This window comes from Wolffia australiana, chromosome 4, assembly GCF_029677425.1.
Source record: "Wolffia australiana isolate 7733 chromosome 4, ASM2967742v1".
NCBI classification, from domain to species: domain Eukaryota; kingdom Viridiplantae; phylum Streptophyta; class Magnoliopsida; order Alismatales; family Araceae; genus Wolffia; species Wolffia australiana.
In genome coordinates this window covers 7,597,054-7,617,532 of record NC_135838.1, presented here as the reverse complement: position 1 = coordinate 7,617,532, position 20,479 = coordinate 7,597,054, and the positions used below count along the sequence as shown (strand labels likewise).

At 37.0% G+C, this 20,479-nt stretch overlaps 2 protein-coding genes across 3 annotated transcripts; both read right to left on the bottom strand.

Annotated features, from left to right (window-relative positions):
- Nucleotides 1-9,080: 9,080 nt before the first annotated feature.
- Nucleotides 9,081-12,122, bottom strand: SNRK2-8 (Protein kinase superfamily protein). Its single transcript, XM_078573554.1, has 9 exons — nt 11,949-12,122; nt 11,805-11,879; nt 11,593-11,694; nt 11,468-11,521; nt 11,314-11,406; nt 11,133-11,225; nt 10,653-10,757; nt 10,146-10,244; nt 9,081-9,569 (listed from the first exon to the last, which is right to left on the bottom strand). The coding sequence occupies exons 1-9, from the start codon at nt 12,066-12,068 to the stop codon at nt 9,297-9,299; spliced, it is 1,014 nt and encodes a 337-aa protein (XP_078429680.1). The 5' UTR covers nt 12,069-12,122; the 3' UTR covers nt 9,081-9,296.
- Nucleotides 12,123-14,857: 2,735 nt separating this feature from the next.
- LOC144701791 (VQ motif-containing protein) lies at nt 14,858-16,067 on the bottom strand. Of its 2 annotated transcripts, none has more exons than XM_078573556.1 (2): nt 15,419-16,067; nt 14,858-15,185 (listed from the first exon to the last, which is right to left on the bottom strand). In XM_078573556.1, exon 1 carries the CDS (start codon nt 16,026-16,028, stop codon nt 15,432-15,434), a length of 597 nt encoding a protein of 198 aa, XP_078429682.1. In that variant the 5' UTR covers nt 16,029-16,067; the 3' UTR covers nt 14,858-15,185; nt 15,419-15,431. The 2 variants fall into 2 exon arrangements, with proteins under 2 accessions (XP_078429682.1, XP_078429681.1); XM_078573555.1 differs by having other exon boundaries at nt 14,858-15,146.
- Between the last annotated feature and the right edge of the window lie 4,412 nt (nt 16,068-20,479).

Here is a 20,479-nt window from a genome sequence, read left to right as displayed (position 1 = left end):
GTAGAAAGAAACATTGAAGAGTTTTGTTTTAGGAAGGAATAGTTGGAACTGTCAAAAGTTTTTAAGTTCTCATTGGGCTAATCGAAAGAGGTTGTTGGACTAATTAAGAGAGGATTATTGGACCTATCTGGAAGAGAATCTCAAGAGTTCTTATTAAGCATATATTGAGGATTATTTGAGAATTCAAATTGAGCTAATTTATAGAAAAAATATTGGGCTGTTTTAGAAAAGTTGTATAGAGCTAATTTAGAGTGGCCTATCGAGTCTATCTTTAGGATAACTTAAGAAATCCTTGTGAACTAATTTGGAAGGATAATCATTAGATTGGATAAATTTAGTCTTAATGGATATAAATTGGATTTTTTCAAAGTAGAATATTTTTAGAAATACCTGTGGCTTGCAAGTCAATCACACATTCTATGTCTCGTTCCATGTTCATTGATACAATAAATTTTCATTATAATGTACGTGTGATAATTATAATTAACTCCATAAATACATGAAATGACTTTGTGAATTATGATAATATCATAATATGCTAATCATAATATCTTGATAAAATAGCAATGTCTATTCCCACTCATAACATGAGTATGATCGATCCCATTGCCATCAGTGTCAAGACATTAAGGGAAAATAATGGGTGTTCTATGCAGAAAGAGTTCACTAATTGATCCATATGAGCCCCTAAATGGTATTATCCCTAGTGTCAATTAGGTTTATTCATGCCAAAAAATTTTGAATTATTATTTTTAAGTGAGACACCAAAGATGCATTGTGGATGGATGGTTGTGTTTTGACTATGACCAATGAGTCTCTAATCAGGGGTTTCCAAATATTTCTAGCTCTAATACAGAAACAAATCCATGAAGGTGATATTATGGTCAAGCTAAGATCATCCAACCTTCATAATATAAGAGATTGATACAAGGAAAATGATCTAGTAAAATCCATGACCAGGGTAACGGAAATATTAGAGAATATTTTCTCCGAAGATTTTTTCCACATATCAATACTTCCAAATCCTACATGACCAGGTCATGTAGGGTTTGGAAGTTAACCACTTCCTAAGTCCTTTGTGATTCTCATGTGCATAAGTGATTATGAATGGTAACTGATGATGATGTAAAGGTTCCATGAGATAGTCGATAATTTACTCATTTGTATCTTATAGGGCACGAGGTGTAGCTTGGTATGTCACGGGCCGAGAAACTTAACCAATATAATGGGGTAAAATGATCATTGGTTATTAAATCTAGATGTGATATAGTTAATTAATAAGGTCATCTAATCAAGGTTATTGGGCCTTTGAAATTATTAACTAGACTGACACAACGGCCTAGAGGGTTACACTCACAATATTTTTGGACGTGGTTGGATATACTCTAACTTCGGGGACATCTATTAATTTATCCTAAGGATGAGGACTTTTGTGAAAAAAATCCAACGTGCTTTAATGAAAATTTCTCTGGATAGTATAAATAGAGGGGACACCCTCATTTGGTACCCATGAAAGTCAGTTTGAGTGCCCCCCTCTTTCTTTTCTTCCTCTTCCTTGAGTGTTGCTCCTAGTGGACACTGGATGGAGAGGAAATTCAATTTCAAGAGGAGATTCAGTACTTGCACAATTGGTATATAGTAGATCATCTCACTTCCATCTACTCTACATCCTTCACTAGATACAACAATTAATAGTTCAAAAATTAATCACCAGACTAAACAAATAAAAATTAAATCATCAAAATAAAATGAAGCCTCACCCAAGTGAATAATGTGGCTCCATCTATAGGCCTATGACTGCCAAATGATGGTATGGATTACGGCCCATTGAGGGTCATCAAATCAGTTCAATCCTTTCACAGATTCGGACATCACAATTCATTTTCTCCCTCTCATTGATATATTCTGATTCTTATTCTCCCTCAACTCAATGCAAATTATGGTAGCCATATCGATGGTTTAGATAACATTAAGTTTCATTTTTAGGAGAGTAAACCATTCTTAAAAAATTCATGATGAAAAATCACATAAAATATATTAAATCCACGTAATACTAATTCTAAAGTAGAACAAAGACATTTGGAAATTTTAAATATTTTTTATTAATATTTATATGCAAAGCTTTGAAGATGAGCGAGAGATTGAATACGGCCATAAAATACCAAATGGATTTCTTAGTGATTTGCCATCATCAATTCTTTCTAAATAGTATATAGCATCATAGCAGAATTTGGTGATTCATTGGCATTTCAGCTTGTCTATGTAACCTTTCAGAATGTTGACCCACTACCATGATCTGCTAACCCATTCTAGATATCTGAGAAGCCAATAATTTTATGGAATAAATAAATTTATCCTAAAAATATATACTCTAGATTCATTAGTAATTTCTTTATGGAAAAAAAATATGTAAATTATGTAAATTACGACTTACATAATTTATATTATATAAATCACGACTTGTATTTGCAGTAGTTATGTAATTTAAACTATGTCCTTGTAAATCACGACTTACATGATTCATTTAGCCTTTCAGATTTTTGCTAGAAATCTCAAGAAAAACTTCAGGCTTCATTTCATTTATATTATTTCCTTTCTACTTATCTTATAATATTAAAAAATAATTACAATATGTTCATGCATGACTACTGCAAATACATATTAAATAAATGATAACGTACAATATTTCAATCGGGCAGATGCATCTAGTGATGATAAATGATATGAACATCATGATATGGATACATTCTATCACATATATGTCAATGGTAAAGTTGGCGGCATGTGTTTTACAACAGCCAAATCAAATCTTCATATTCTTTATTTATTTATGTCTAATGTCTATGTATTTTATTTTTGAGACTCTTTTTAATATTAAAAATTCTCCAGTATCAGATGACCGTTTAACACATATCTAATGTCAGATGGAAGACGCCCTCATAACCTTATCTTTCGATATTTCTACCCATTTCCTTCCCTTTCTAAATTATTCTTGGTGAAATCCCAGTTTCTTTGGGAATATCAAAAATCCCTGAATAATCACCTTTTTAAAGAGAAATTTTATTAATATTTTTTCATTGATTAATCATAATTTTGATATCAAATAACAAATACAAGTAATCATAACCAATAGAAATAAAATTAGAATATGGAAATCCCATAAAAAATATATAAAATGCATAAATTAGTTCAACATTCATGTATAACTGTATTTAAATTTTAAACACAATTTACTGATTTCACATTGTAATTTCCATTATTTATAAGTTAAAATACATGAAAATATACTGTTTATATTGAAAATTTTAGTGTAAGAAAATAAAAGTATGAGTCAAAATATTTTACCTATTAATTAATTTATGAAAATAAGCGTGAACATTTCATTTATAATCAAAAAACCCGTAATTTTTATTGAGATGGAGAAAAAAAGTACCGCATTGTCTCATTTTATCATATTTAAGTTGAAACATTAGCTTCTGATGAGTGTGATTCTCCTATTTTCTCTGTTCAACAACAAAATTTTTCTAGTCTCAAGGTGTCAGCCATCTGCTAAGTGGAGGTCATGCTAAGTAATATAGAGTATGCACATTTTAATTTTTAATTATTATATGATTAAAGAAAACAACCCAGTGAGAAAATTATAAAACTTAAACATCAAAGAGTCCATGATTTTAAATATTCATTGGTTTTTTCTTGTTGAACCTATACTTCATGCCGGTATTTATCTTCATGAGACCTTATCCATAAAGAAATGTATGATTCATACTAATATTTTTCATTGATGATCACAATTCATCATTGTCCTTGTTATGTTTCTGTCACACCATGATGATGATGAGCTTTCCTCATCATCATCGTTGTCATTTTAGCTGCAAATGAGTTAGAAGACAGTGTCAATTAGAATAAAATTATTTTAATTATTGAACATATTTTTCATAAATATCTATCACTCTTGGTTCTTTCCCAGTATACCCTATCTCAACTCTCTTACCCAACACAAACACTCTCTCTATGACACTGTACAATAGTCATCGCAGCCCACCATCTTAAAGTGACATTTCTCCCCTTTGTGCTATTACTGTCACATGGTACATACACACATGATTCCATTTACCACAGCTAGTGTAGGCGATATTGATCCCCCACACAACATTTCATCACCATCCATCACTATCATTGATAGGTTAAGACGTGCCTCTTTGTGGTTTGGAAATTTATTTCGTTTGGGATTTCAAGGGAGACACCGCATTTTATCTTATAGCGCTTTTGGTGATTTGGCATATTTTTTTCATGATCCCAACCCATAAAATTCACTACTTTTTCTGGAATATTATCACACTATGTCCTTGTAAATGGTTTTAAGATACTGAAACGTTAAAAAAAATCACTGTTAGTGGCCTAGATAGATGTTCTATCTAATTCCTTTTTGAACCATAAGTTTTTTATTTGAGATTAGATTATTGATAATAGAAGAAAATGATAGAATATCATAATTTTAAATTTATCATGCAAGATGATATCAAGATCAAATACAATTCTGAAATATTATGGAACAGTATAAAAGTTGGTGGATATATATTTGAACTATAATTTAAAAAGATTCGGTGCAAGAGAATAATAAATGAAATGGGAATATAAGGAATCTTTCACAGGTGACAATTTTAGAAGGAGATTCAAAATCCATCAAACATGCATAAGCCAAAATAAAATTTTGTTTAGAATGGAATGCTAGTGCTTCCAACCTTGACATGATAAGTTGAGAAAAAAATAGAGACACATATGAAGACATGTAGAGATTCATATATAGAAAGATAAAGGAAGCTACATACAAAGACGCATACATAAACATCAAGACAGAGAGATAAGTAGAAATGCATATAGCAAGAGATAGCTAAACAACTACAAATTTATAAAGATTATACATAAATGCATACATAAACTTTGGAAGAGAGAGAGATAGAAAAAGAGGAATAGTGTAGACATATAGGGAAAAATTAATGAATTTATGACCACATTAACTTAATTGGACGTTATTAATAAATTTATTTAGGGCTAGGAAAATGAAACTCAGTAACGTAGATAAATAGCTTCTTAGTCGAGTAAGCATTAGGCAACTAATGATCGCAAATATCATGATAATTTTAAATTTGATGTACCATGGATATTTTTTTCCATAGAAATGATCATAAATCCATGTTATATAACATTAAAATGTTTTATTATATTTTTAGAATGAAATTCTAACTTTCTCGGTTATAGCATTTTTACAGAATGTTATGCCGTTAAGTGCGTAATGAACCTAATTTTAAAATTCAGATTGTATCTTTCTGAACGTATTTCAATATTATAAATTATTATTATATATTTTAGAATGATAGTATGATTGTTATCTGGTACATTTATGGAGTTTGATGATGCAAGTTTTATAAATAAAATCCTTTTATAATAAGAATGTAAATTTCTTGAGACATTTTAGTATTTCTAAGATGTAAAATTAATTTTTATTTCATTTAATACACTCTCCCAGATGTCACCATCTAATTCATTCATTTTTACAGCCAATGATTGGCCTAAGACAATCATTGCTTGTGACAAATGATTGGAGTAAGTTACTCAGTGGCTGCAACCAATGATTTTACATTAAAAGGGTAATGCAATAGAGAAAAATGTCATATTCCTGTTCAATAAAACCAGCTACCTCTTTAGATGGCTCCATGCATGTATCAAGATATTATTTGATGAAGAGAAAATTAATTGATCATTGTGCCAAAATTCAATTTTCTTTTATCTTTATCAAGTATATGTGGCATAATGGGACCAGTGTCTCTGTCTTATTTAATACAAAAACTTTGCGCAAAATCATAGCACTTCACGCCAAACTCAATGGGTGCATGGCAGCACATGAATTAAGCATCTTACAAAGCATAGATGTCAATGCAAAATCTTTGGGCAATAGATAATTCCAAGCCACATTGGTGTTCAATGATGAGGATCAACGAGGAGAAAAACACACAACTTAGACTGATCCGACATCCAAATAGGATATCTAAAGATCCAGAAAGAGTTTCAAATTAAATTATAGGTAGTTCCATATTTATACCCTCTATCCATCCATGGTCATATATATACAAATAGACCTTCCCCCATAAATCTAAAAAATGCACCCTGGATTTTATTTCTAATTAAGATTAGCAAAGTGACTTGTTCATTCAAAATGTTATTTGGGCACATTCGTGAGTTTTGAGAGCGAAGGATTGAAGGAGTGTCAGTCTGACCAAGATTCATGAAGAGAAAGCACCATTCAGCCACCTAGTCACATCATGATGAGGTTTGTTTGGTCTTCAATGTTTTCAAACTCATGTCTTCCTCCTTTTTCGTAGGTTGTTGTTGAGGATAGTCAAGGTTTTCACCATTCCACACCCCACCACTCGCCAACGATTACCCCTCCCCCCTCCAGATCATTGCCTTCTTTTGTCCGTTCCATGACGATAAAACAATCTATTCTGATCACTCCACTTACCGCATTTCCCCATTTCGTGACGCTACATAAGCGCCAATTAAGATAATTCAATTAGAATTATTCACTATTTACCACTATTAAATTCCATATATTTCATTATTTCATTATATTGTATATGGATAAACTAGCTTAACATAGTATCAATATTTTATTTCTGCCTTAGAATTATTTTGAATTAATGTATACTAGTTTGATATTGTTAAATCATATTTAATTCCTATATAACCTAAAATAAAAAGTAAACAAAAATTTACATTTTCAATACTAGCTCCCTGTGACTGCAAATTCAAAAACTTAAGTCCTAATGAATAAGTTAAACAATGAGTCCTCTCATGTTTGTCTATTTAAAATAATATCTGGATATTCCTATATATCATGCTGCGAATTATTTTTGTGGTGACCAGAAAAGGAAAATGATTATAACTTTATCTAAAGTTATGAGGATATGAACCAATGAGCTGAAGCATAACCAAGAAAAAGTGCATGATAATAATCATATAAAGAGCATAATGATACATTCATTAAGATAAATAAATGTAACATGATATTGAAAGAGAAATTTCACGTCCATTCAAAGATTAAGACATACAAGGGGAACCAATACCCAATTTAGGGAAATGAAAAGAATCATGACAATGAGTGGGAAACAAATAAACCAAACAACCCAGAAAGTTTGCAGCAGCCAGGCTATCAAAAGGAAGACTAAAGAGGATAAATCCAACGAATGGGATAAGATTAAGTGACCAAGACATTAAAATATTGAAATAAACGGAGCACAGAAGAGCGTGTAACAGAACTTAGCCTCATACAGGGGATATACAGAGTGAAGTAGAAAGAGAGAAATAGAAAAGTAAACCAGTGAGATATTTTGTAAGCGGGAAGAGAAAATAATAGCTAAAATCTACATTAGAGAATCGATAAATACTGACATGTATATGTGCGTGAGAATAGAGCAGCTTTGAAGATAAATATAGAGTGAGACACAAATGTATAATATACTAAGAAAATGAAGCATTTAATGTAATAAGAAGAGTTGTATGTTAGAAGTAATGAACAAAATTATATTAGGAGGTATCAATATTAATTACAATCCGTGAAAATAGTTTATGTTTTACGAGAGTACTTTATCAACAACTGGTCTCGGTCAAATCTTTCAGATCTCGTAGTTGATCTCATATATTTTTCTTAACTTCGTAGATGAATCCAACTCATTAAATGTTATTTCCCCCAGCATTCACCAAGCATCATCCGCTAAATATATTATTTCAGCCCCCGTCCGAGTAATAAATCAAGAAATATATTCGTGACGTGGGTCAAACAATGAATTAAAATAACTGCTCAGATCTCCATTTCCAGAACAGGTTTCTGCGTTCCGACATCTAGAAACAAAATTTTCCCAACTAATTTATCATATGAATCTATTAAATCAAAATTATGAAACCAAGAAAGGCAATCGGTTGAATGAATTCTAGTGAATCTATGACATTGTTAACAATATAAAGGAGACGAGAGATGAGAGACCTACATTCTTAGGTCATTAAATAAATATTCGTGGCACTACAGATGAGATTTTAATATTTTGGACCATTAAATAAATATACATGGCAATAAAATGAGATTTCTATATTTTGGACCATCAAATAAATATACATGGCACTAAAGATGAGATTTCTTTATCGTGGACCATCAAAAAAAAATATACATGGCACTAAAGATGAGATTTCTATATCTTTGACCATCAAATAAATATACATGGCACTAAAGATGAGATTTCTTTATCGTGGACCATCAAAAAAAAATATACATGGCACTAAAGATGAGATTTCTATATCTTTGACCATCAAATAAACATACGTGGCACTAAAGATGAGGTTTCTATTTTTAGGACCATCAAATCAATATACATGGCAATAAAGAGGATATTTCCATATGTTGGACCATCAAAGAAACATACATGGCACTAAAGATGAGATTTCTATATATTGGACCATCAAATAAATATGCATGGTACTAAAGATGTGATTTCTATATTTGGACCATCAAATAAATATACATGGCACTAAAAGACGAGATTTCTATATTTTGGACCATCAAATAAATATACATGGCACTAGAGATGAGACTTCTATATTGTGGACCATCAAATAAACATACATGGCACTAAAGATGAGATTTTTATATGTTGGCACATCAAATAAATGCACATGACACTAAAGATGAGAGTCTTACATTTTTTGGGTCGTTAAATAAATATACATGGCACTAAAGATGAGAGTCCTACATTTTTTGGGTCGTTAAATAAATATACATGGCACTACAGATGAGATTTCTACATTTTGGACCATCAAATAAACATACATGGCACTAAAGATGAGATTTCTATATTTTGGACCATCACATAAATACACATGGTACTAGAGATGAGATTTCTATATGTTGGACCATTAAATAAACATACATGGCACTAAAGATGAGATTTCTATATGCTGGACCATCAAATAAATATACATGGTACTAAATATGAGATTTTTATAGTTTGGACCATCAAATAAACATACAATGCACTAAAGATGAGATTTCTATATTTTGGACCATCAAATAAATATACATGACAGAGAGAGAGAGAGGGAGAGCAAAGTGAAAGAGCTGGTTCAGAGATGTGTACAACTCTGCATCAGCTACAGAGCAAAAACACCATGCCAAGACCCGGCTACTCAAGCCCACAGCCCTCAAACATCACTAAAACAAAAGCAAGCTAAAAACCTTCATAACTTGCTCAAAGATAATTCAAGAGATCACCACTGGCATCATAATCGTCGAGTTCGTCATCGATGTCGTCATCAAGATCCATGCTCCCACCAACGAACTCCCCCGCCCCCCCTACCAATCTCCCTTCACCCACCCTCATTCCCTCTTCTATCAGTGCCATTATTTCCTCCATGCTCTGCCCCACTTCCCCTGTACTGTCATTCACTACCTCCTCTGCCAGCTCCAATGGCAGATTCCTCTGGAACCATGGATGTTCCTTGATCTCTGGAATGCTTATTCTCTGTGATTAAATTCAACCGTCAAGAGGGAGTCAATCCTCTGCAACTCTTATTCCAATGGAATTAATCAGCTGGATCCAGATCATTAATCAGTTCTCTCTCTCTCTCTCTCTCTCTCTCTCTCTCTCTCTCTCTCTCTCTCTCTCTCTCTCTCTCTCTCTTACTTAATAGTTGGTATGTTGGATGGATGACCAAACACCATATCTTCTGTATAATTTTGCCATCCTCCGTCATCTGGAGGATGTTTGAACGAATTGAATTCAGTCTTCAGTCATCCATCACAGACAAATAAGCACATATGGATCCTTAATCAGATGGAGTTTGATCCTTAACCCAAAGACGCACACCCGGGTCCTTAATTAGCTTGATCGAGATGATTAATTCATTCTAAGCACTGCTAGAGAGAGGGGAGATGGAAAGAATCCATTTTTTTCTTCTTTGTATTCTTAATCCCAGTTATCGATCATAAATGGGATTGATTGATAATCGATCAAAATTTTTTGATCGATCGAACTATCTATAGGTCGATCGCTCCACACATCCGGCTAATTCAGAAATATGCAAGGAACTCAGCGTACCTTTTCTGGGTTGGCGACGAAAATGCGCGAGATCAGATGCCTACACTCGAGTGATATTTTGACGTGCTCAGGGATGGCATAACTGACGCTCAGAATTCTCTGAAATCCAACCAAATTTTAAGAAAAATATCCTGATTAGGAGAATTCTTTGAGAATCCAACAAAAGTTTAGGAAAAATGATCAAATAAGAAGAGTTCTCTGAAAATCCAACCAAGTTTATGAAAAAACGGTCTGATTAGAAGAAGGCTCGGAAAATCCAATAGAAGTTTGATGAAAAATAATCAGACTAAGTGAATTATCTGAGAATTCAACCAAGCTTGAAGGAAAATGATCAGACCAGAAAAATTCACAGAGAATCCAGCCGAAGTTTATGGAAAAAACCGTCAGATTAGGAGAATCCAACCAAGCCTATGACCAAACAGTGAGATTAGGAGAATGTTCGCAGAATCCAAAAAAAAGTTTATAAAAAAACCGAACAGATTAGAAGAAAAATCCATGTAAAGTTACCCCTATCGTTTTCCTGAAGTTCTTCGGATCGGCAGGATCCTCAAACGGGTAAGCCCCCACGAGCATCACATACAGGGTCACTCCGCATGACCACACATCTGCTATCTGGGAAAGCCAGAAAAACACAAACAGAAACGACCGTATCAAGGAAAGAAACTGTTCACCAATGACGAGAGACGATGACAAAATCATAATCGTCATCATCATCATCATCATCATCATCATCATCATCATTATCATCATCATCATCATCACCATCACCATCATCATCATCATCATCATCATCATCATCACCATCATCATCATCATCATCATCATCATCCGCTCGTCATCGCCCTTTCATGGTATACGTTCGAAGTCATGATGACGAAACCATCGATCTGCGATTAGATGACGGTGACGAAATCACTTTCGTCTCTGAAGCAGAGGGGGATGACGGAGATGGGTTTTTGAATTAAGAAAACGAAGAGGGTTTTTCACCTTCCCGTCATATTCTTTTCTGGACAGCACCTCCGGCGCGATGTAAGCGGGCGTGCCGACAGTTGACTTCGGCTGAGAGTGAAACACCGACGACTGCGCCACAACAAGAACAGATCAACGGCGGAGAGGGACGACAGATCGAAAATATGGGAAATTCGACGGCTATGAATCGATCACTCACCTTGGAATACCCGAAATCGCAGATTTTCAATCGTGGCGCGAAGCTCCCGTCCAGAAGCGCGTTCTCTAGCTTCAGATCTCTGTGGCATATCCGCTAGAACACCCCCGTCAGCTTTCAAAATCGGGAAGAAATTCGCAGCGCGACGATGAAATACCATGGAATGGCAGTAGCTGACGCCGGAAATCAACTGCTGAAAGAAGAACCTCGCCTGAGAAATCAAACAAGAACTCAATCATCATTCCAATAGAACACAAACTTATTTCAATCAAGAAAACGAACCTCGTCTTCGCCGAACCGCCCGGCCTTGCAGATCCTATCGAAGAGCTCCCCCCCGGCGGCGTACTCCATCACGATGGCCAGATGCGTCGGAGTAAGCAGCACCTTGCGCGAACAAAGAAAAACACGAAAAAATAATCAGATCTAAACCACAGTCAAACTCAAAAAGGAAAAAAAAAAAAATCAAAAGAAAAAATTAAGAAAGCATTAGGCACCTCCTTGAACCTGACAATATGCGGATGCCTCAGCAATCTATGATTGATTATCTCGCGGCGCACATTCTCATCGATCTAGAAAAAAACCACAAGAACATGAAAAAAAAACGCCAAAATAACGCAAAATTTCCTCATTCTTTCTACCTTCGATCCTCTCTCGATGAACTTGACAGCGAAGAGTTCATCCGTCCACCGATCTCTGGCCAGCTTCGCCACTCCGAAATTTCCAGATCCGAGATCCTTCAACAGCTCGTACCTCTCCATAGCAAGCGAAGATCTCCTCTACTCCTCCCACCAGCTGAGCAATTTAAATGGATTGGCTCGAGCGCGCAAACAAACAAACAGATAAACCGGAATCGCGACTATTGGGCCCACCCAAGTACTGACGTGGCAGGCCCACTATCTATACGACAGCGACTTTACTCTACTGGTATAATCTCTTCTTTCCTTATCGGGCCGACGCGTGTCCTCCCATCACGTCCCCCCCCAGGAAGCAGTATGGGCTATTCTGCGCCGCCCACGTGGACCATTCCCAGCCACAAACCCCAACCCTTCGCCGCTACGCAACCTCCTCTCCTCCTCATTTCTTAATCACTAAGATTAGGTGTTATGAAAACAACCAAAGATTCACATGAATGAATATCAGAAAATGGTTAATTATTGGAATTTTTTTAATTTTGCTTTGACGGCGCCGCAAAGCGGGGTGGGATGGCGTAAGCCGTGACGACTGCCACTGGGGGTATCCTCAGTCGCTGAGAACAAAACGCGGAAATTATAATAATAAATGAATTATTAATATTAAAATAGAGGCGTGTACGCTCGGCTTTTCTTCGCGGGGCTGATCGATCAAATCAGGAGATGCGGACCGGGCATAGGCAGGAGGCCGTCGATAGTGGGCCCATTACCGGGTCAGAGAGAAAGTAGAGTGAGAAAGTACAGACTGCTGTACTGCAGAGCGAGGGGGTAAGGAGAGAATGGAGAGCTAGAGAGAGAATCCAGAGAGAATGGAGAGAGAACAGAGAGAAAATGGGAAGATAGAGAGATTGTGGAGAGAGAGAAGAAAGAGAATGGAGATGTAGAGAGAGACTAGAGAGATAGAGAATGGGGAATAAAGAGAAATTGGAGAGATAAGGTTATAGAGAGAATGGAGAGAGAGTATAGAGATAGAGAGAGAAAATGGAGGGATAGTGAATAGAGAGATAGAGAGAGAATGGCGAGAGTAGAAAGATAGAGAGATATGGACAGAATAGGAGAGAGACAAAAAGAATGGATAGGGAGAATTAAAAGATAAAGAGAGGATGCACAGATAGAGAGAGAAGAAAACTAAGTGGTAACGGTTTTGTTAATGAGATAGAGAATAGAGAGAATGGAGAGATAGAAAGAGAATGGAGAAAGATAGGGAGATACGAAGAAGGGAGAGAGAGAATTAAGAGATAGAGATAGGATAGAGAGATAGAGAATAGGAAGAAAATGGAGAGAGTAGAGGGATAAGGAATTGAGAGATGGAGAGAAAATGGAGATGGGGGGGAGAATGTTGAGAGAGGGATGTAGAGAGAGAGAGTAGAGAGAAAATGGAGATTGGGGGAGAATGTGAGAGACAGGTAGATAGAGAGAAAGAGATAGAGAGAGAGTAGAGAGAGATATGAACATTGAGAGAGAGAGATCGCGATAGGGAGATAGAGAGTAGAGAGAGATAGAGAGATAGTAGAGTGAGATAGAGAAAGATATGGACATTGAGAGAGAGAAAGAGATCGAGATAGTAGAGAGAGAGAGAGATAGAGAGAGAGATATGGACATTGAGAGAGATCGAGATAGGGAGATAGAGAGAGTAGAGAGAGATATGGAGATAGAGAGATAGTAGAGAGAGATAGAGAAAGATATGGACATTGAGAGAGAGAAAGAGATCGAGATAGTAGAGAGAGAGAGAGATAGAGAGATATGGACATTGAGAGAGAGAGAGATAGGGAGAGAGACAGAGTTGAGAGAGAGACAGAGAGAGATATGGAGATAGAGATAGGGAGATAGACAGAGTAGAGAGAGAGATAGAGAGAGATATGGAGATAGAGAGAGCGAGAGATAGAGATAGGGAGATAGAGATAGAGAGAGAGAGTAGAGAGAGTAAAGAGAGAGATAGAGATAGAGAGATAGAGTGAGAGAGAGTAGAGAGGGATAGAGAGATAGAGAGAGAGAGAGAGAGTAGAGAGGGATAGAGAGATAGGGAGATAGAGAGAGAGAGTAGAGAGGGATAGAGAGATAGGGAGATAGAGAGAGAGAGAGTAGAGAGAGATAGAGAGAGAGAGTAGAGAGGGATAGAGAGATAGGGAGATAGAGAGAGAGAGTAGAGAGGGAGAGAGAGATAGGGAGAGAGAGAGAGAGAGTAGAGAGGGATAGAGAGATAGGGAGATAGAGAGAGAGAGTAGAGAGGGATAGAGAGATAGGGAGATAGAGAGAGAGAGTAGAGAGGGATAGAGAGATAGGGAGATAGAGAGAGAGAGAGTAGAGAGGGAGAGAGAGATAGGGAGATAGAGAGAGAGAGAGAGAGAGAGAGAGAGATGGAGAGAGAGAGAGAGAGAGAGTAGAGAGGGATAGAGAGATAGGGAGATAGAGAGAGAGAGTAGAGAGGGATAGAGAGATAGGGAGATAGAGAGAGAGAGAGAGAGTAGAGTGAGATAGAGAGAGATATGGAGATAGAGAGAGATAGAGATAGGGAGACAGAGAGAGATGGAGGGAGAATGGAGAGATAGAGATAGTAGATAACAGAGAGAGTGGATTTTTTTATCTTGAACCATGTAAACAAAAAAAGCATGGAAATCAGGACATGAAGGGCAGACAGAGTTAATGGCCCCAGAAAGAACAGTATTTTAAGAGGAGAACCAACTCGGGATATGACCCTTTGACGGAAAAATAGCTCAAAATAAAGCAATTCCCCCAATCCCATTCAAAAACATCTGGCCAGCATTCAATTTCCGATCCCAGCAGCGCTAATTTTTCATACCGGATCAACGATCATGCAAAGGGAGAAAGAAATCCAGATCAAGCAAGAACATTTCCAGGAAGAGAAACCCACAAAACTAGATATTCGGATCCTCCTGGTTCGAAAATTTACACCGATGGAGAGCAAGAACTCGCCATGTACAGAACTAAAACGGCCTAATCTAGAGCAGAAATCGATCAACTCACCTGGAGAATCAGCCCACTGATGATCCTTCAATCTAGGGCAGGGAAGGGATAAAGAAATCCAGATCAAGCAAGAACATTTCCAGGAAGAGAAACCCACAAAACTAGAGATTCGGATCCTCCTGGTTCGAAAATTTACTGCGATGGAGAGCAAGAACACGCCATCTACAGAACAAAAACGCCGCCCAGGGCAAGAAAAAAAGCCTAATCTAGGTCAGAATTCGTTCATTTCGGATCAAAGATCAAGCAAAGGGAGAAAGGAAACCAGTTCAAACATGAACATTTCCAGGAAGAGAACCCCACAAAACTAGAGATTCGGATCCTCCCGGTTCGAAAATTTACAGCGATGGAGGGAAAGAACACGCCATGTACAGAACAAAAACGCCGCCCAGGGCAAGAAAAAAAGCCTAATCTAGAGCAGAATTCGATCAACTCACCAGGAAAACCAGCTCACTGATGATCCTTCAATCTAGGGCTGGGAAGGGGCAAGCTCGGGGAAGAAGGCGAGATCAATCCAGAAGAGATCATCATGTGATAAGCCGATCGAGGCGAAGGCAAGCAGCCGAGCCCGAGCGGCGACGGCGGACCGGCCGGTTCGCTCCGCAGGCATCGCATGTAGGCGGAGATCGGCGACTCGGCCGCCGAGCTGACGGTCGGGAGCGGCGGAAGCGGCGACAACGGCGCCGATTTCGGCCACGCGGCGAAACCTCCACCGCCCGATTGCGCCGCCGGATCCACGGCGAGCGGCGGCGGCCGGATCTTGTGCAACCTCGTCGGAATATTCCCCGGTATCTTCCCCGGAATATTCCCCGGAATATTCCCTTCCCGCGCCTGGTGCAACGGCGATCCCGTCAGCTTCTGCACCACCTCTCTGAAGTCGTTCTTGTTGATGTTGTACACCGGCGGCTGCGCCGCCGCCGTCGCGCCGCCGCCGCCGCAGTCGTCGTCGTTGACCGCCGGGCCGCCGCCGGCGTTATTGGGCCTGCTATTGGGCTTCGCGATCTTGTGCGAGCTGCGGTGGAGCTGCCGAAGAACGCCCTTCTCCATAGCCTCTCCCAGCTCGAGCTCTCTCCGGAACTCAGCTTTATTGGGTATCCTCTCTTATCGTTTCGGTCCCTTGTCCGGGCTTTTCTCTAAATAAATTAGTTTTGGGGGGCGTTTTGTCTTTGTTCGGGGTAATTTAATGCGGGATTGTCTGGGAGGCCGGGCTTTGACTGACATCCCCGCCCCCCACCAATAAATAAATACTTTGGGCTATGATTTCTTAGAATAAATTACGGCAGCTTTATCCCCCCCCCCCCAATTAAACCAGGGCTATAGAACGAGAGAATGGACGAGATAGGACGAAAAACGAGATAAATTCATGCCGGGACGAATGGACGATCGGTTTACCTAATGTTGTACGAAAAAACCATCCGTGGGAGTTGCTTCCAACTAGACATGGCTGTTCTATTCAGTTCATTTAAAACGTACAAAAAATTCGCACAAAAGAACCGCACAGGGACATGTTTGTTGTTATGATCCTTTTTTGTGCAAAAATTAGAACAGATGTTCGAACGATTCGCACAAAGTCGCACATTTTGCACAAATCTGCAAAATTTGCTCAAATTCGCATAATTTGAACAATTCCTACAATTAGAACAATTCGCACAAATAAAAAAATTTGCACAATTAAAACAATTCGCAAAATTAGAACAATTCATATAAACCAACAAATTCGCACAAACCGAACAAAATTCGCACAAAGAGAATAAAATTCCCACATAGTATAAAAAATTGCACAAAATTGTTCATAAATAACACAAAATTTCTCTAAATTGTTATGCATCTACCAAAGTATATTATACTAAAAATATTCTAATTTATTATATATTACACTAATTCACAACACACCATCTTCAGTAGAAAAGTAAGTACAAATCTAACATTCATTGAATCTAGTGATAATGGCATTTATAGTTTAATGGTACCTGATATGTCAGGGGTTTATGTCTTTATTTTAACTTAGAGTTAAGAAAAAATATTATATATACAAATACTCTGTAATATGTAGGGCAATCTATAGGTAGACAATACTTCAATTTCAGAATTATCTTAACGTTTGGACAAAAACAAACGGAGTAAAATGTAAAATAAATATTTGAGGGCTTCTGCCTTACTTTGTGAGATGTTATATTATTCAGGATGTAGTTTTCAAGAAAACACAAGAAAAATTAATAAAAAAGGTTTAGATTATTTTACTGAATTCATTTGGTAATTTAATTAGAAGAGGGGATTTTACTGAATTCATTTGGTAATTCATTTGAATTAATTTGGTGATTTTACAGAATTCATTTGAATAAATTGGGTGATTTTACTGAATTCATTTGGTAATTCATTTGAATTAATTTGGTGATTTTACTGAATTCATTCGGTATTAAAAGAAGGGAATTAATGGATTTAAAAAATTTTAAGAATTAATTTCATTAGAAATGACTGAAACGAAAAATGGTGTACTTCAATGATTTTCTATATATTAGTTAGAGGGTGGAATGATTAGATTTCAATAATAATATATTTAGGTATTTGTTCTTAATTTTTGCAATTTTAATCTCTATCTCTTCGAGTGTTCCACTTTGTAACAGTTTGTCGCTGACATATTTGCGATCAAAGATATGTTCAAAAACGAATATCTAAGACCACTAAATCTGAAATCACCAAATATAAGCTTGCCAATGCATCCCATATCCTGATGGCACGCCTTGGAAACTGTGTTTCTTTGTTGTTTCATGAGAAGGGAAGGGTGTTCTTTCTCTGCTTGTTCTTACATAGAGAGAGAGGTATATATACCCTTGATGAATTTGATCTACACTTCATCATCATCTTCTCCAATTTCGAATAATGCATCTACCCATATATCTTTCATGTATCCGGATGGAATGTCTTGGAAGCTTTGTTTCTTTGTCGTCTCATGAGAAAATAAAAGAGTGTTCTTGCTTGCTTGTCCTTACATAGAGAGAGAGAGAGATATCCCTTGTTGTTTCATGGGAAGAGAGGGATAAGGTTCTTACATGAAGAGAGAGACATGGTGACTTATGTCAATGTCACCCGAAGGTGGCGACGAGGAAGCGCTTGTAGATGCTCATGAACTTGGCCACAAAAGCTGTACAAGTGCAAAGAATTGGCATTACCCAGTCGTTCTTTCATTTTTTAAAAATAATAAAAAACCAAATTCTCCATCTCCATCTCCAACATCATCATCATCATCATCAAAATAAAATATGGTGGTCATTCAAACAATAAAGGATGTGGCGTGTGCCATACCTTCTATGTGGAGTATCCCCTTCTGCCCGAGGCGCATCATGTGCTCCTGCATCCATTCATTCAAACAATAGTTGATAAAGATGACATGGAGAATAGAGAGAGAGAGAGAGATTAGGATGAACATTAAGAAAGATAGATATAGAGATGACATGGAGATGTGGGTTTTTAAGCAGAACATGTTCATTAATATGCTGCCGTGAGGCAGCACATAGATAAAGATAGAAAGAGATGGAAATGGATGGTGATAGAGATGAAGCTCAAAACTAAGCAGTGATACCCATGTCAGATTTGATCAAGTAAATCCATTCAAAAATTTTGAAGTGGGAAAGTAAACATATGTCAACAAGTCACCAAATAACAACAGAGGATTAACCCAAATATTGGAGGATAGGGGAGAGCCATCACATGGGGTAACATGTGATGACTAATCAAGGAACTATTTAACATATGTAAAAAAGGCTGTTGGCCTAGAAATATGGGAGATCTTTGGGGTTTTTAAGGATCTTGGAGCAGGAGATATGAAATGAGAAAGAGCTGTGTTAGGATGAGACCCAAAGGATTGCTTGAGCTTGCTTGAATCATCAACATCAGAAATGGAAAAGTTTACTAGGGGGTATGTCAACAGCAAAAAAAATTGCTATAGTTCTATCACATGTATGATCATCAGAATGACATTACCAGCCTAAAGTGATGCAAAAAGTGTCAGAAATAGTCATACTCTTGCTGAAGAAAAGTGTGGGCTAGATTAAGGCTAGTGATAAACAAAAAATGTATTTTAATCTAGGGTATGCAAGTCATTCCATGGGAATACAATGAAAACATTAGGGTAATATTTCTGTTTAAAAAAACACTGTTTGATCTTTAGAATGTCATTCTAGCCAGATACATCTTTATGATCCTATCATTCCATGTGCAAAGGACATCGGGTGTTGTTACTTTTAAATCATGTCAAAGAAAGTATTCAGTACCTAGTTATTTAGTGAATGCATAATTAAATTTATTGATGGTATGGAAGGTTTGGAATGTTGGCTCAAGCTCTGGTATTTTCAACTGTTCATCCACAGTTTTTGTCTCTTGTCAAGTTTTGAATATGATTTCTACTTGGACTATCAAACCATGGTTGTATAATGGTCCTCATCATGTTCTGCATTTGTAAAATTCCAGTCCCGCTCAACGTCATTATATAAATCCAACCATGTAGTGAAAATAGTACCCTAAAGTGACCAATTTATAATGTTTTAAAAAGAACATTTGGGTGACGTGATCAGTGTTGATATGAACTTTGGTCCAGAGTTTAGGACAGTCTAAATCATTTGACTCTATCAGTGTCCACATTAATAGAGAAATGTGGAAAACATCAGGAGTTGACCCACTTAAACTTTTGTCCAACCTAATAAAAAAACTCACTCATTAAGACATCTTCTGTATAATAAGGCATAGTAGGACAACGATCCTCAACCCCCACAACCGTTCCAGCATTCAACCATGTTGATCTAGAGTCCATCAATTCTGGATCATTGATCAGATCGAACTTGACATCTCTCTCTCTCTCCCTCTAAAAAATTGTCTAGAGTGATAAGAGAGAGAGGGAAGTTAGAGAGAGAGATGATCGTTAATAGAGATGGAGAGGGATAGATTGCTTGGAGAGAGAGATGGTCGTCTGTAGAGATGGAGAAGGATAGTTTGATGTGCAGGTTGACAAAGGATTATCTTCGAGAATCAGTTTGGAACAACACTAAAATAGAATCAATAACAAATAACTTACTTCCAGAAATTTTTTGTGACAGAATATCCTTCTCAAAAGAAGGCTTGTTTCTAAGCAATGATCAATGCAACCAAAAATTAACATGGACAGAGAGAGAGAGAGTGAAATCAACATAGAGAAAAGGAAGTTATATGTAAAAAGCAAGCAATATCAACACAAACCAAAATCAAAATCAAAAATAAAACTTACCGAAAACTTAGCAATCTGAATTTCAAAAAGACTCTGCTTTGTATGCTCCTCAGCTGAATCCGCGCCAGAACAGCGAGTCTGTCGGGTGCCGACGGAAACCGTCCAGAGAGAGAGAGAGAGTTTATATAACCGAACGACCATGTCTAGAGATAGAGAATTGGAGAAGAAGAGGGAGAGGGAGAGGGAGATAGTGAGTGGAAGAAAGAAGAAGAGGGAGAGGGAGAGCGTGAGGAAGTGTGTG

Bases quoted from the DNA above. Each gene is read 5' to 3' on its own strand.
- SNRK2-8 (XM_078573554.1), bottom strand. From the start codon at position 12,068: ATGGAGAGGTACGAGCTGTTGAAGGATCTCGGATCTGGAAATTTCGGA. The intron at 11,522-11,592 runs GTTCGTTTTCTT...TTGATTTCTCAG, and splicing joins GGCGGTTCGGCGAAGACGAG to GCGAGGTTCTTCTTTCAGCA. The intron at 11,407-11,467 runs GTATTTCATCGT...GGGGTGTTCTAG, and splicing joins TCAGCTACTGCCATTCCATG to CGGATATGCCACAGAGATCT.
- LOC144701791 (XM_078573556.1), bottom strand. From the start codon at position 16,028: ATGGAGAAGGGCGTTCTTCGGCAGCTCCACCGCAGCTCGCACAAGATC.